The 14252-nt window shown below is 30.0% G+C and overlaps 1 protein-coding gene across 2 annotated transcripts; it reads left to right on the top strand.

Moving 5' to 3' along the window:
• Positions 1-2763: 2763 nt before the first annotated feature.
• LOC120091558 (putative anthocyanidin reductase) lies at positions 2764-13591 on the top strand. Of its 2 annotated transcripts, none has more exons than XM_039049650.1 (6): positions 2764-2996; positions 11962-12129; positions 12257-12474; positions 12574-12733; positions 13020-13179; positions 13256-13591. In XM_039049650.1, exons 1-6 carry the CDS (start codon positions 2864-2866, stop codon positions 13404-13406), a joined length of 990 nt encoding a protein of 329 aa, XP_038905578.1. In that variant the 5' UTR covers positions 2764-2863; the 3' UTR covers positions 13407-13591. The 2 variants fall into 2 exon arrangements, with proteins under 2 accessions (XP_038905578.1, XP_038905577.1); XM_039049649.1 differs by having other exon boundaries at positions 12972-13179.
• Positions 13592-14252: the final 661 nt, after the last annotated feature.

Raw genomic sequence — 14252 nt, 5'->3', positions numbered from 1 at the left:
ATGATATTTTGTTGGTATTATATTGATACTCTTATGAAAAAGAATCTTCTGTGTACATATATATTGAATCTATGTAAGTTAAAATTGTCGATAAAATTAATATTCGATTAATTTTATTTTTTTTTCAATACTCGACCTTGTTAATAATATTTGTAAAAGTATTCGCAATGGTAGATCTAATAATGTGGCACTAAACTTGATCAAATCATGAATTTAAGGTATTAACTATCACTGAAATGTTTCAAGTTGGTGATTAACTATTTTAAAGTATTCAACTTGGTTTAATTAAATTTAATCAGTTAAATTAAAAGTTGTGTTTCAACTTTTGACTTATTAGATATTTTTAGAGTCTAAAGACCAAATAAATACGAACTTCAATGTTCAAAGATTAAGTTTGTAATTTAATCAAAAGTATACCAACATGTCAATATAGGAAGGGTATTAGGGGTATTCTTTCTCAAGTTGCGATTTGAGAAACCATGAACTAGAATAGAAGAACTTGCCTCACCTATGAATAAATATTTTGTAGTAATCTTATTGGATCATACATCTTTCTTAGTATTTTCTAGATAATAGGTAGGAGCATAAATTGAAACATTTTGGAGTTATAAAGATAATGGTTAATACGAATAATAAAAGCTCTGTTATAGCAATTTATGTACATTTAATATACTCTATTGATAGATGAATACATAGAGTTGAACATAGTAAAATAAGAAATTGAAAGATTTCATTGAAATTGATCGTTTGGATATTTTCTGAAAAGCTAATCATAGGTTCTTCTCTTTATCAAAACAATGGGAACGTCATGCGCATTATGAAGCTTATTGAAGAGATGAAATATAACCAAGATATATCATTTTTTATTAGAGATTAAATTGATCATCAAAAGAAGAATTAGGTAAAATATTTAAGATATATTCTGAAAAAATATGACTTCCATCAAAGAGAATCATAGAATCGAAAATGAAGTTCTCATGAATTAGTAATTGCATACATCAATGTTCATCAATTTGATGGAAGCTCTTCTCTTCTTACTGCTGCAAACTAATGTTCAAAATCAACTCTTTTTTTTTTTTTTTTTGTAATTACTATATTTTCCACAGTTGCTTTAAATTAGAGAACTTTTTTCTAGTTCTCTCCATGTACTTTTTTTTTTTTTGAAATGAAATATTATAAACCTAATTGAGATATCTAAGTGTACCTTCTAATTTACTCTTTATCTTGTTTGTAAAAGAAGTATGGTATAAGATTGATAAGATTTCAAACAAAAATAACACTCAAATCAAAGTGATGCATGTGTCACAATTTGTGAGCTTTGACCAAATTATTTAATGGCTAATTTGTGCATTTAATAAAACTTAAATTAGTGAAAATTTTGATATTAATAAACTTAGTAAGATTACAAGGAAAACTTTTAAAGGTCTTTTTTCTTCATTTTATTGAATTATTAAAAATCAAATATATGATAGAAATTGTACACTTAATTGACCAACAACATGTTTGGTAGATAATTTAAATTTTGTTTTATGTTTTTTTGATTTACTAAGTTCACTGAATCTATTTTTGATAGATAGTCTGGATTTTATTTTCGATAACTGTTTCCAGATTTTGTATTCTAAACTGACAAATTTTAGAAACGACATTTTTATATTTTTAGTGCATCCTGATTTTAAAATTGAAAATTTAAAATGCAGAATTATATTTAAAAAGATATAAAAACATAATAAAACTCGATTATTCTTGTCAAACTCAAATATGTATTATATAATATATTATAAATATATGGTATAACAAAATAATAATAATACAAAAATTTTAACATGGAACAAGTTCATAAATTAATTAGTAATACTGTATATCCAACCAATACTTAGTAACTATAATTATTTTTTATTATTTAAAAATATATTATTAAACACACATTGAAAACCGTTAGAATTGAAATTTAATTTTTTAATCAACTACCAAACATGCACATATTTGAAATTATGAAATACAATTTTTTCATCAAATTTGTTATTTTAAAATTGCCTATCAAACCAACTCTAAATTGTTGAGATAGACTTGAAAAGTTTAGACCAAGAATAAGTTTCAAGATAAAAATTGAAACTTACAGACCCCGTTTGGTAACCATTTTGGTTTTGGTTTTTGTTTTTGAAAAATTAAGCATATGGATACTACTTACACCTCCAAATTCATTTCTTTATTATCTATATTTTACCTATAATTTAAAAAATCAAGTCAAATTTTGAGGACTTAAAAAAATAGCTTTCAAAAAGTCTTTTTGAAATTTGGCTTAAGAATTTAACCATCGTACTAAAGAAAAAAGAGGGAAAATATTTTAAATTACAAAACGTTTGAAAATATTTACAAATTATAAAAAATCACAGTTTATCTATAATAGACCGCGATAAGCTACTATCCGTGTTAATATGTGTCATGATAGACACAATAATAGTCTATTACAGTCTACCATGATCTATTGTAGATAGATAGTGATTTTTTGGTTTATTTTCTTATATTTGAAAATAACCCAACGAAAGATTCAAATGATAGTAAAAAGTGTGGGTGAAATATGTTTAATTTTCAAAAGCAAAAACGAAAAATTCAAATGGTTACCAAATTATTTTTTAAAAAGCTGTTCCGTAGCCCTTTCCAAAAGAGAAAAAAGAAAAAACGTTTTCCCCATCTAGGCCGTTTGCCTCTTGTACACGTATAAAGCAAAGGATGCGTAGCTTGTTTTGTTTTGTTTGACAAAATAATCTGCATATCAGAATAAATTAAAGGGAAAATAAAAGGGGGCTTTTGATTTAGGTTAAAAAAAAAAAAAAAGCAGTAGTTTTAGCAGAGAGAGAGAGAGATGGAAGAAGAAGAAGGGTTAAATTTAGGAAAAACATACTGCGTAACTGGTGGCACTGGCTTCATTGGCTCTTCGTTGGTTAACCTTCTTCTTCAAAATGGCTACAAAGTTCATGCCACTTTTCGAGATCCTGGTTTGTAACTCTTCTCCAATTTTCTCATTTCTCCCTTTAATTAACTTTCTCTTCTTTAATTTCTTTCCAATTGTTTCTTCTTTTCTTTTCTTTTCTTCATTCTCTTTCTGGTTTTCTCTTATCTCTATTCCCTTCTTTGTTTTGCTGTGTGTGCTCGAGTTTATACGCCTCGTTTTTTTAGGAAACAGACTTGTTTTATGAACTATCTCATTTTTTATTTTCAAAGTTTGAAAGTCGATTCTTATGTTTATACAAGTTACGAAATTGTTAATTAAAGAATATAAAATCGTAAAAAGAATCAACACACAGATGTACGTAGTTCATTAACGATGTGTTAGCTACATCCTCGAATTTGGATCAACTCCATATTTGGTTGTTTGAAGCTTCAATAAACAAATTTAAGGCGTTCCTACAATACATACTGTTAAATGATATAATAATATAAATTTGTGTAAATGGGTGGTATTAAAGAGATGACTTCTTTTGTTTGGATTTGTCTATTCATTATTTTGGGTTTCAACTTCTTGTTTGTATTCTTAACAACTTTATTTTTTAAAAAAACTTTTTAATTTATTTTATATATTATTTTACTGTGGAATTTTACATTTTCCAATACCTAGATTTATATATTATTTTAACTTTGAATTTTGAAATGATACCATTCATATATTATTTTCAATTTGGATTCTAAATTTTGCCATATGATTTTTTAAATTTGCAATATTTTATTATTTTGAAGTTTTCAACACGTATATTTATTTATTATTTTAAACTTTAAATTTATATGTTTCAGTAGGAATATTTTTGCATTAAAATCCATGAAAATAATTATTAAAAGTTTACATTATCTATAACAAATAAAGTCTCAGTGAAAATTTAACAACAATAATACAAGTATTTTTTTTCTTTGAAATGTTACCCAATTTTGATTTTTCACTAGATTCATTCAACTTAAATAATGTCTATTTAAATCCGACTCAATTACATTAATTTAGCAATGTAATAGTTGTAAAATAATGAAGCACATATAAATATACATATTAAAAAGTGAAAATGAAAAATAAAAATAATATACTGTGTTACTTTTAATATTATATAATTATTATATTTAAACTATTAAAACAGAGAAAAGTAAGAAAAGAAATATAATAAACACCCAAAATAAGAAATTTTTATCCAATATATTTTTTTCTCAAAGAAAAAAAAAATAGTTACCAAACGTATATTCTCGTTTTTAGTTCTTGAAAAACACAAAAATAGAAAATAGAAAACAAGAAAACATGAAAAAGAAGACAAGATTCGGAAAATGTTATTAAGTCCCTTCGCAATATGCAGCTTTTTAATATGTCATTTTTATTATTTCTTTAATTTTTTTAGTTTTTTATTTTAAATTAAATTATAGGTTAGGTATAAAAATAGATTACCAAATATGTTATTAAACTAAATTTTTGCATTGATAAGTTGTAAACTTTAAAAAATTTATTGTATTTAATTCTCGAAATTTAAAGAGGTTGTATCAATAGCTATCTTTAATTTTGAAGTCTAATTAAGTATGTATTTTATACATTTTTTTTTTAAAAAAAATATTATTTTATTAAACATGGAACTAAAATTTTGAAATTATATTAAACACAAAATTAAGATTCGTGAATTTTATAGGATCGAAATCGGATCGAAATCTTAGACTTATTATCTGGATTTTGAACTTATTATCTAATAAAATGATTATTAAAATTTTAAAAACAGTTGTAATTTATTATATTAATTATTCTAATTTCGTAACATCAATTATTTTATTTTTAATTAAAAAAAATCGAACAAATAAAGTATAATCCGTCATGAGGTTAAGTGCAAGTATGAAAATTTAAAATTATGTAAAGGACACAAGTAGAAAAATAATGATTTATTGTACCTTACTTTGCTCTTCATATAGTAAAGATAAAAATAATAATAATAATAAATCTTATGAGTGAATAATTAAAATTTTATGATGATCTAATAAACTTATTTTAATGGTAATTGACACATCTTATTTTTTAGATGTTGAAGTTCGATTTTCATCCCTACAAATATTATCCAAAATAATTTAGGTAATGATCAGTTGAGCTTAGATTATACTTATATTCCAGTCCTTTTTGTGGTAAATTTAGGAAAATTTTTATTGAATAACTAGGTGAGTTGTACGAAGATAAGTACAGCTCAGCCAATGCCTAAATATTTATTAAATTATTTAGTGATGTATTATCGATTAAAGAATGGAGATAGATTGTCTAAAATTCTTTTCCAACATTATATATTCTTTTCTAAGAAAACCATAAATCATCTATGAATCAAGGTACAATTTCTTTCCACCTATGCCCCAACTTTAAGAGAGATAGTGGTAACCCCTCGTTAAAAGGTCTACGCACCTTTTTTTTTCCCTTGAATTTAATAGAACTTTCTCCATAGCCATTAAAAAAATGGTAGTAAATTGCAACCTTCTAACGAAATGATATGATTAAGTCGACTTTTGATCTATAAATAAAGTTGATTCTTTTTTCATTAACATATTATACATTAATGTCAATAAGAACATAATTCAATTGGTACAGTATTCATACTATTAATCTTGTGGTCAAACTCCTTTGTCTCAATTAAAAAATATATATATTCTTTTATCTCACAAAAGATCAATTTAACTTCACCAATTTAAATTTTAAGTTAGATTGTGATTAGAATCGTTTGATAATGTTATCGTATTTGATTTTTAGTTTTTTTGTTACTATTTTTCTTCTTAAACAAATTTATTTGGTAATTATTTTTGCTTTATGTTGTTAAACATGTTTCTAAATGTTTCTGTTTTATTTTTTTATTTTTTATTATTTTTTTATATAGTAACATTCCATATATAAAATCAAAGTTGGTGTTTTGTTTTATTGGCACGCGTGGGATGGCCCGTGTACTCATTCTCCTCCTTAGGTACAAACCCGATCAAATTGTTTGCTTTTTTTTTCCATTTATTTATTTCTTAATAATCTAATGTACATTTTGTTTTCTAAATTTTAACCTTTTCAAAATGTAAATTTGTATATTATATTGAATTTTTTTTAAGTATCACTAGAACAAAACTAGGAAGAACTAGAAGAACAACAATCCGCCTCAGAAAACCGACAAATCCAAGCGAGAAAATTATCCCACCACCCGTGAGTACAAACCTCACTAATTGCCCATGATACAAAACGGTTAGCCACTTGATGTCGTGACCGATCTATATGCTGATATAGCCCCACATTGACACCTATACTAAGTTCTAGTGTTTTTTCCCACAAGGATCCTGATGCCAAACAAATTTATCTCTTCTCCCTTCACTAATTTTATTGTAGTCAGACCATTAGACTCCACGATAATCGAATAGAAATGGTTGGAAGCAATAACCTTCCATCATCAACATAAAGGGTAACGATAAGCAGATTACCTTCTTTTTTTTTTTTTTTTTTACATATAATGCATACTCATATGAACATTGTATGAACTTGTTCTTTTTGAAGTAAGTATCAATTCAAGTGTTCCATGCTCGAGGTGCTTGCTTTAACCCATAGAGCGCCTTCTTTAGTTTCAATATTTTCTTTTCCTTTCCAGATTTCATATATCCAGGGGGTTGCTCCACATAGACTTCTTCTTCAAGAACTCCATTTAAAAATACTAATTTTACATCCATTTCATAGATAACCCACTTAAATTGTGCAGCTAGAGATAAAAGAAGTCGAATTATCTCCATTCTTGCAACTGGAGTAAAATCTTCGTCATCATTGATTCCTACTTTTTATCTATAACCTTTTGCAACTAGACACGCTTTGTACCTTTCAATCTCACCTTGGGTATTCATCTTCTTCTTGTATACCCATTTTACACCAATGGGTCTAATCCATCAGGCAATTCCACCAAATCCCAAGTTTGTTTCTTTCAATTGCTTTTATCTCTTCATCCATTGCGGCTTTCCACTTTTTGTCTCTTATGGCTTCTTCAAAAGCAATGTTCTTCGAGTCTGCTAATAAGCAAACTAGGTGTACTTCATCGGTTGAGTCGTATAGATCTTGTAGACTCCGCATCCTAGGTTGACTCGACCCTTCAACTTCATCAGATATTTGAGAAGTCATTGGAGTATTTATTGGTGCAATTCTCAATGACTCTCCTTGTAATGCCTTCTTTTGATTCTTCCAGTCCCACACGCTTTCTTCATTCACTTGAATGTCGCTACTTACAATCACCTTCATTTTAATTGGATCAAATAATTTATAAGCCTTCGTCTTCTCGTCATACCTAATAAACACATATTCCTTACTCTTATCATTGAGTTTGGTTCTTTAGTCTGGTACTTCGCATAGGCCACACTACCAAATACTCTAAGGTGTGAGACGGTTGGTTTATGACCACTCCAAGCCTCTTGCAGTGTTTGATTCACCAATTTTGTATGTGGACATCGGTTTTGCGCATACACAGTGCATTGTACTGCTTCCGCTCAGAATTCCTTTGGCACGTCTTTACTCTTCAACATTGATCGAACCATATCAAGGATCGTTCGATTTTTCCTTTCTGCAATGCCATTTTGCTAAGGTGAATATGGTGCAGTAAAAAATCTTTTGATACCTTGTTCCTCAAAATAATTTGTGAAAGTAGTTGATATGTATTCTCCACCTCTATCTGACCGTAAAGCCTTGATGTAAAGATTTATTGTCTTCTCTACCATCACCTTGAACTTTTTGAATACTTCAAATGCTTCTGAATTTTCCTTCAAAAAAAATAAACTCGTGTCTTTCTTGTACAGTCATCAATAAAGGTAATAAAATACCTTTTCTCACTGAAAGATTTCGGAGTGATTGGGCCATATATGTCTGTGTGTATCAACTCAAGAGGTCTCTTTGAAGAATATTTTGCTTTCTTTTGGAAAGTTGTCCTTACTTATTTGCCAAGTACACAACCTTTATAAAACTTCTTGGTATAATCCATTTGGTAGCCCATGGACCATCTCCTTCTTTGCTAACTCTTTTAGTCTACCGTAGTATAAGTGTCTAAACCGTAAGTGCCATAAGAATGCTTTGTCCTCCATGTTGACTTGTAAACATCTCTTTTGTATGTTCTTCAGGTTGAGTTTGAACATCCAATTCTTCCCCATCTCAATGTGTGCGAGCACCTGATCATTTTTGTCCTTCAAGTGCAACATTCGATCTTTCATGAAGACCGAACATCCTTTCTCCAATAACTGCCCCATACTTAGAATATTACTCTTTAAGTCATGTACATAGTAGACATCCTCCATAGTTCCTTCTTTTCCATTCCTTTTAGAAAAACATATTTTTCCTCGACCTTTGACTTGAACCTTTGATGCATCTCCAAAAGACACATGTCCATCTTCTATCTCTTGCATATCAACAAAAAGATGTTTATGTCCACACATATGGTTGCTTGCACCGGTGTCAAGATACCACACCATGTCACTTTCTGGAGTGATGCCTTTATGGGCCATCATGAGAACACCGTCATCTTTGGTCTCATCTTCTGCGACTAAGTTTGTGTTTTCTTCCATCTTCTTCTCGGCATAGCAATCTTTTGCGTAGTGTCCATATTTTCTACAATTGCAACACTCGACATGATTTGAGTGACCGCCTCGTCCATTCCAATTTAGTTGGCTCGTTTCATCTTTCTTTTCATTGTTGTTTCCACGACCACGAACTCTGTCGCGACCAGAACTGTGACCACCATGACCACATCCTCTTCCTCGGTTGTGTTGCACATACATTGCATTGTCTTCCTTGATGGTCATCTTTGTTTGTAAGGCCTTCTCCAAGACCTCTTGTTTCTTTTTCTTATTTCTTTGTTCATGTGCTTCAAGGGAACCTGCAAGATCATCAATATTCATTTCTTCCAAATTCTTTGACTCCTCGATAGCACATACCACATTCTCAAAATCATTTGTTAATGATCGAAGAATTTTCTCCACAACCCTAGCATCTTCAAGAGTTTCTCCATTGCATTTAAGTTGATTCACCATCGTTTAAACCCAGGTGATGTAGTCAGATACTCCTTCTGACTCCTACATTTTCATGGTTTCCAATTCACCTTGAAGAGTTTGGAGCTGCACTTATTTGACTCGATCAGCACCCTTGAAAAACCTTCTCCAATGTGTCCCACGCTTCCTTCGATATCTTTGCACCTGGAATTTTCTCAAAACCTAACTCATCCACAGCTTAGAACATGAAATAGAGAGCGGTTTTGTCTTTCATGCACATCTCTTTTATCGCCCTCAATTGATTTGTTGTCGGATTTGTAATTGAAGCCTCATCTTCAAGACCTTCTTGGACTACTTCCCATGTGTTTTGAGCACCGAGCAAGGAACGCATTTGAATGTTTCAGTTGTCATAGTTTATCTTGGATGAGTCGTGGTAAAGGCTTCTGTCCCAACATTGTGCTCCCATGGTTCGACATAGCTCTGATACCAAATTGAAAAAAAAAAACAAAAAAAGATTTGAGTGGTGGAGCTTTTTATTGAAGAGAGAAAGAATAAAGTATGGACACTAATACTCAATCTTCTATTGAGTGGTGGAGCTTTTTATTGAAGAGAGAATATATAGTCTCACAAAATGTCTCCCTAAATTCTTCAATAAATCACTAATAAAAGCAAATGAAATAGATTACAATAATTAAGACAAAATATCAAAAGTTGTAGTAATTCTTGACCCTTCGTTACTCAAACTGCCATAACTTTTTATAGAAAACACTAAACGACTTGAGACTTGAACCATCAAAAAGTACACACCCAGAGCATCAAAGTCCATAGGTCACATATTTAATTTAGATAACGTTTAACCTTTCAAATGCCTGCTAAAAACCACCTAAAAACTTGACAATTTGAGTTTAATACTCAACATACCTGTATTCCTGCTTATCATAACACAGACTTATCATAATTCACAACCTAACCAAATGCAAATTCATAAGTAGACAAAATTCTCTTAATGGGCTGTTTGGTTAAAGGGAAAAGAGGGTGGGAATGGGAGTGGGCTTACAAAGCCCATGTTTGGTTTGTGGGCTTTGTTTATTTATCTTGGAAAAGACATTTCGCATCTTTTAGCCACATAAGTGTGAGTTTTCACTTCTTCTTCCCCTTCCTACCACCATTTTCACTTCTTCTTCCCCTTCTTACCACCATATAAATGCTTATTTTGTCTATGTTTAATATTTATACTGTTATATTTGATTTTTGGAATAAAATATAGTGCAGCGACTTAAGGTTGTTTTTAATAATTGCATAATAAAAATAAAACTGCACAAATTAATTATTTAAAATCAATTAAGGAAATTTTTTTTATTAGTTATATGCTTTATAATTGCACAAAATTTTGAAAGTGATCATACAATTTAAACAAAAATAACATTTACTTGGTGATCTAATAATATTCCCATGCAACCCAAAACACATGTATTACTAGGAAAAGTAGATAACATTTCCTACACAACCAAACATAATTATCTTTAATTCCCATACATACTATTCCCAGACATTGTTTTCCCAAACACAACCAAACATAGTCATCCTTGATTCCCAGTAATTTTATTCTCAGACATATAATTCTCAGGCATCCGATATTGAAAAAACCTCAATCCAAACGGCCCTTAATAGTCATACAACCTAACTCACTCACCCTAAATAAAACAAGACTATATCAACATATGATAGAAATATCTATACAGTATATTTATGTATTATTTATTTTAATTCTAAAATTTTAATTTCATATTTTGCATTTTAATGTTTAATACATTTGGAACCAACTAGAATTTTGCAACATATAAATTTTGTTTACTATATAGGTATGTAGCTCCACTTTAATATTTTAAACTATAACATTTATAAGTAATATAATTGGGTTGGATATGAGTCCATTCTATTTAAGGTGAAGACTCGTGTAAGATATAACATTGCATATCAAATTTGGACAATATTTAAATAATATAATTAATTGTATTGCTGTTTTAAATTTTGCATAAGGGCCAACAAACAAAGCAAAATATTTTTGTTAAAAATAGGAACGACGTATAAAGTAAATTAGCAAACTATTAGATGATATACAATTATGTTTACCTTTATCTACTAGTTTAAGTTTTTGGATCAATTGGTGATTTAAGATGATATCAAATCCACAAGTGAGATGAAGTATTTGCCTTAACCCATTAACTTAAGTTTTTGGGTCAATCGATGATTTAAGATGGTATCAAAGCTCATAAAAGTAAACTTTAAAGAGGCACTATCATGTTGAGAATCCCACATTGGAAAAACTAAGAGATCTCACACTCTTTCTAAGATAGATAAGCTATTCCTCTCATTCTCATTTAATTTTGAGATGGAACCCCATATTATCATATATGGTATCAAAGCCCAAACAGGTATTCAGTCAAATAAACAAGAAATTGATCCGATGAACCCAAAAGAGGCACCAGCAAGTGATCTCTACTCTTCATAAGATAGATAAGCTACTCCTCTTATTGTCTATTGATATTGAGATGGAACCTCATACTATCAAATATGAATAAAAAAAAAATTGAAAGAAACTAGTCTTTGTAGCTTCTAAAACTCAGTCCCAATTTTATAGAGATGGAATAGGTTATCAAATAACTTTGTTTCTCAAAAAATGAAGAACAAAAAGGAACGACCTTTAGTAATTACTATTATAAGTTCCATGTTCAATGAGTTGAAGAATAGGATAAAAGAATTATACAAATTTCAATAGCAATTACTTAGCCACAATCCCAATTCTATGCCTCTAATTCATTATAATGCACTTACAATATATTCCATTTATTGTGAATCCACGAGAATATGTCGGGAATGATCTTCTAAGTGATCAAAATAGCGTGTTTAACACTTGTAAAGTCATTCCGAACAGTTTCTAAATTTCTTAGACTAAACTTTTCTCATCAAATGCTGCAGCAAAGTCTATAAAGTTATTATCTTCGTGGAGGGGCACTGACCGTTTACGATGGTTCAAAGCCGATCTGCGAGAAGAAGGAAGCTTTGATGAAGCTGTAAAGGGGTGTGATGGTGTATTTCATGTTGCTGCTTCAATGACTTTCGATGTTGATCAACAAGACAACACTGGTAAGCTCTTTTAAATTTGTGGTTTTTCACTTCATATATATATATATATAAGAAGATGATTAGGTATAATGGATTGGAGCATCTCTTTTTAATTTTTTTTGTCTTTTCTCTCTAAAAACTTTTGAAGAGGAATATGTTCAAAAAAATGTGATCGACCCAGAAATTAAGGGGATCATTAGCCTTCTAAAATCTTGCTTGAAATCTGGATCTGTAAAGCGAGTTGTGCTCACGTCGACGATTAGTACTCTCACTGGTAAAGACGCGGATGGAGAACGAAGGGGTTTTGTTGATGAATCATGTCAAACTTTTGTAGATCAAATATGGAAGAACAAACCAAGTGGTTGGGTAAATAATGTTTCATATAACTAATTTGTTGCATTGTCTTAGTTTCCTGCCTAATTTATGAAACTCTATTCTGACTCTATCTCTCTTTGGTTGTCACAGATTTATTCACTTTTAAAGCGTCTAAGTGAGGATGCAGCATTTAAATTTGCATCTGAAAATGGCATTGACATTGTCTCAATAATTACAAGCACTGTTTCTGGTCCATTCCTCACCTCTTATATCCCATCGAGCATTCAAGTTTTCACTGCGCCGATAACAGGTAAAAACTTTCTACATTTTTTTATTCAACTGCAGAAAGTATTCAAAATACATGATATCAAAGAAGATCTCATGCTTCAATTCTCTAACATCATTTTCTCTCCATTTAATATTAATAACTATTTATTCGGCCTCGTACAAAAGTCACCCTAAGGTATTTTAAGTTAGTAGTGATTTGACAATATTAAAGCAAATAAAGATAACAAAATGAAGTGATGGAACTATAATCACTTGTATAGGCGATCCCCGCCTCCTTATGATACTATCAAATGTGCACGAAAGAATAGGATCGGTTGCTGTTGTACACACCAACGATATATGCAGAGCTCACATCTTCCTAATGGAGCATGAGAACGCCAAAGGTCGATACCTATGCTGTGTTGGAAGCTGTGCATTGTCGGAGTTGGTTGAACGACTATTGCTACACTATAGTGTGAACTTGCAAGGGTAATGTTCGCTTCGAACAGCGGAATTGGATGTAGGGATATAGGGAGCTGACATGGTTTTGTTATTTGTTGTGCAGATGTGTTCATTACAAGAAAAATTGGATGCCTTCTGAGGTTTCTAACAAGAAGTTGAAAGATTTGGGGTTTAGGTTTGAGCATGGAATAGATGATATAATAAAGGATACAGTTGCTGCTTGTGTTGAATGTGGCTTTATATCTCCTACTTAGAAGGAAGTTGCCATTTTTCTACAGCTTGGACAGAATGGGGTTGTAGATGTGACTATCACATTTATATCAGCCAATATATTAAATAACAACTCTCTAATGTCCCAACAAGGAATATCGTATATGTTGTCGTAGAGGTTTAATAGTATTTTCGAAATGCTGATTATATTATTGCAAGTTTTGGACTTTTCATAGCATCTTTTTTATGCAATAAAAATGATAAAAATTTGGTTGTGATACAATGCTAGAAAATACATACTATAGCATTTTTAGGCTGCTATCATAGTTGATCTTATTCAAAATACTTGACTTTTAATAATTTTTTTCAATTCTGCAAGAAAAGCTATAGAAAAAAAATCCATATTCGATTGCATAATTTTAATAATGGTAACTTTTCATTGTGTTAGCATGGTAGAATTGTTTTCTAATAGCAATAAAAAAATGTTATAGAAATATATCATACCATTTTTAGTCTTGCAACGATAGCAAATGTTGGTACAGTAGGTGACTTTTTAATAACATTGTTTTTTTTATACATATTTTGTTCCTATTGAACATTTGTACCATTTTAGAATGGTATGTAATAGTTTTATAGCATTTTCATTTAAGTAACAAATTGCTTCTAATATCATTGTAAAATCACTACAACAAAAATGGTTTCCATGATAAGGATATAGCGAAATTGAGAGGAGGAAAAAAAATGTCATAAATGAAAAAAAAAAAAAAAAAAAAAAAAAAGCCCTTTTTGGCAGGAAAAATCACTAACATTTGGACCTTTGTTCTTTTATAACAATTTTTCAATGACACCTATTTATGATATTTATTAATTATGTCACTACGTGCCCTCGA

The sequence above is a fragment of the Benincasa hispida genome, chromosome 11 (assembly GCF_009727055.1).
Source record: "Benincasa hispida cultivar B227 chromosome 11, ASM972705v1, whole genome shotgun sequence".
NCBI lineage: Eukaryota > Viridiplantae > Streptophyta > Magnoliopsida > Cucurbitales > Cucurbitaceae > Benincasa > Benincasa hispida.
Note: the sequence above shows the minus strand (reverse complement) of the source record. Positions and strands in the feature narration are given on the sequence as shown.

Excerpts from the sequence above, each read along its gene's own strand:
- LOC120091558 (XM_039049649.1), top strand. The coding sequence starts at position 2,864 with ATGGAAGAAGAAGAAGGGTTAAATTTAGGAAAAACATACTGCGTAACT. Across the intron at positions 2,997-11,961 it reads TGCCACTTTTCGAGATCCTG|CAAAGTCTATAAAGTTATTA; the intron begins GTTTGTAACTCT and ends CAAATGCTGCAG. Across the intron at positions 12,475-12,573 it reads AGAACAAACCAAGTGGTTGG|ATTTATTCACTTTTAAAGCG; the intron begins GTAAATAATGTT and ends TGGTTGTCACAG.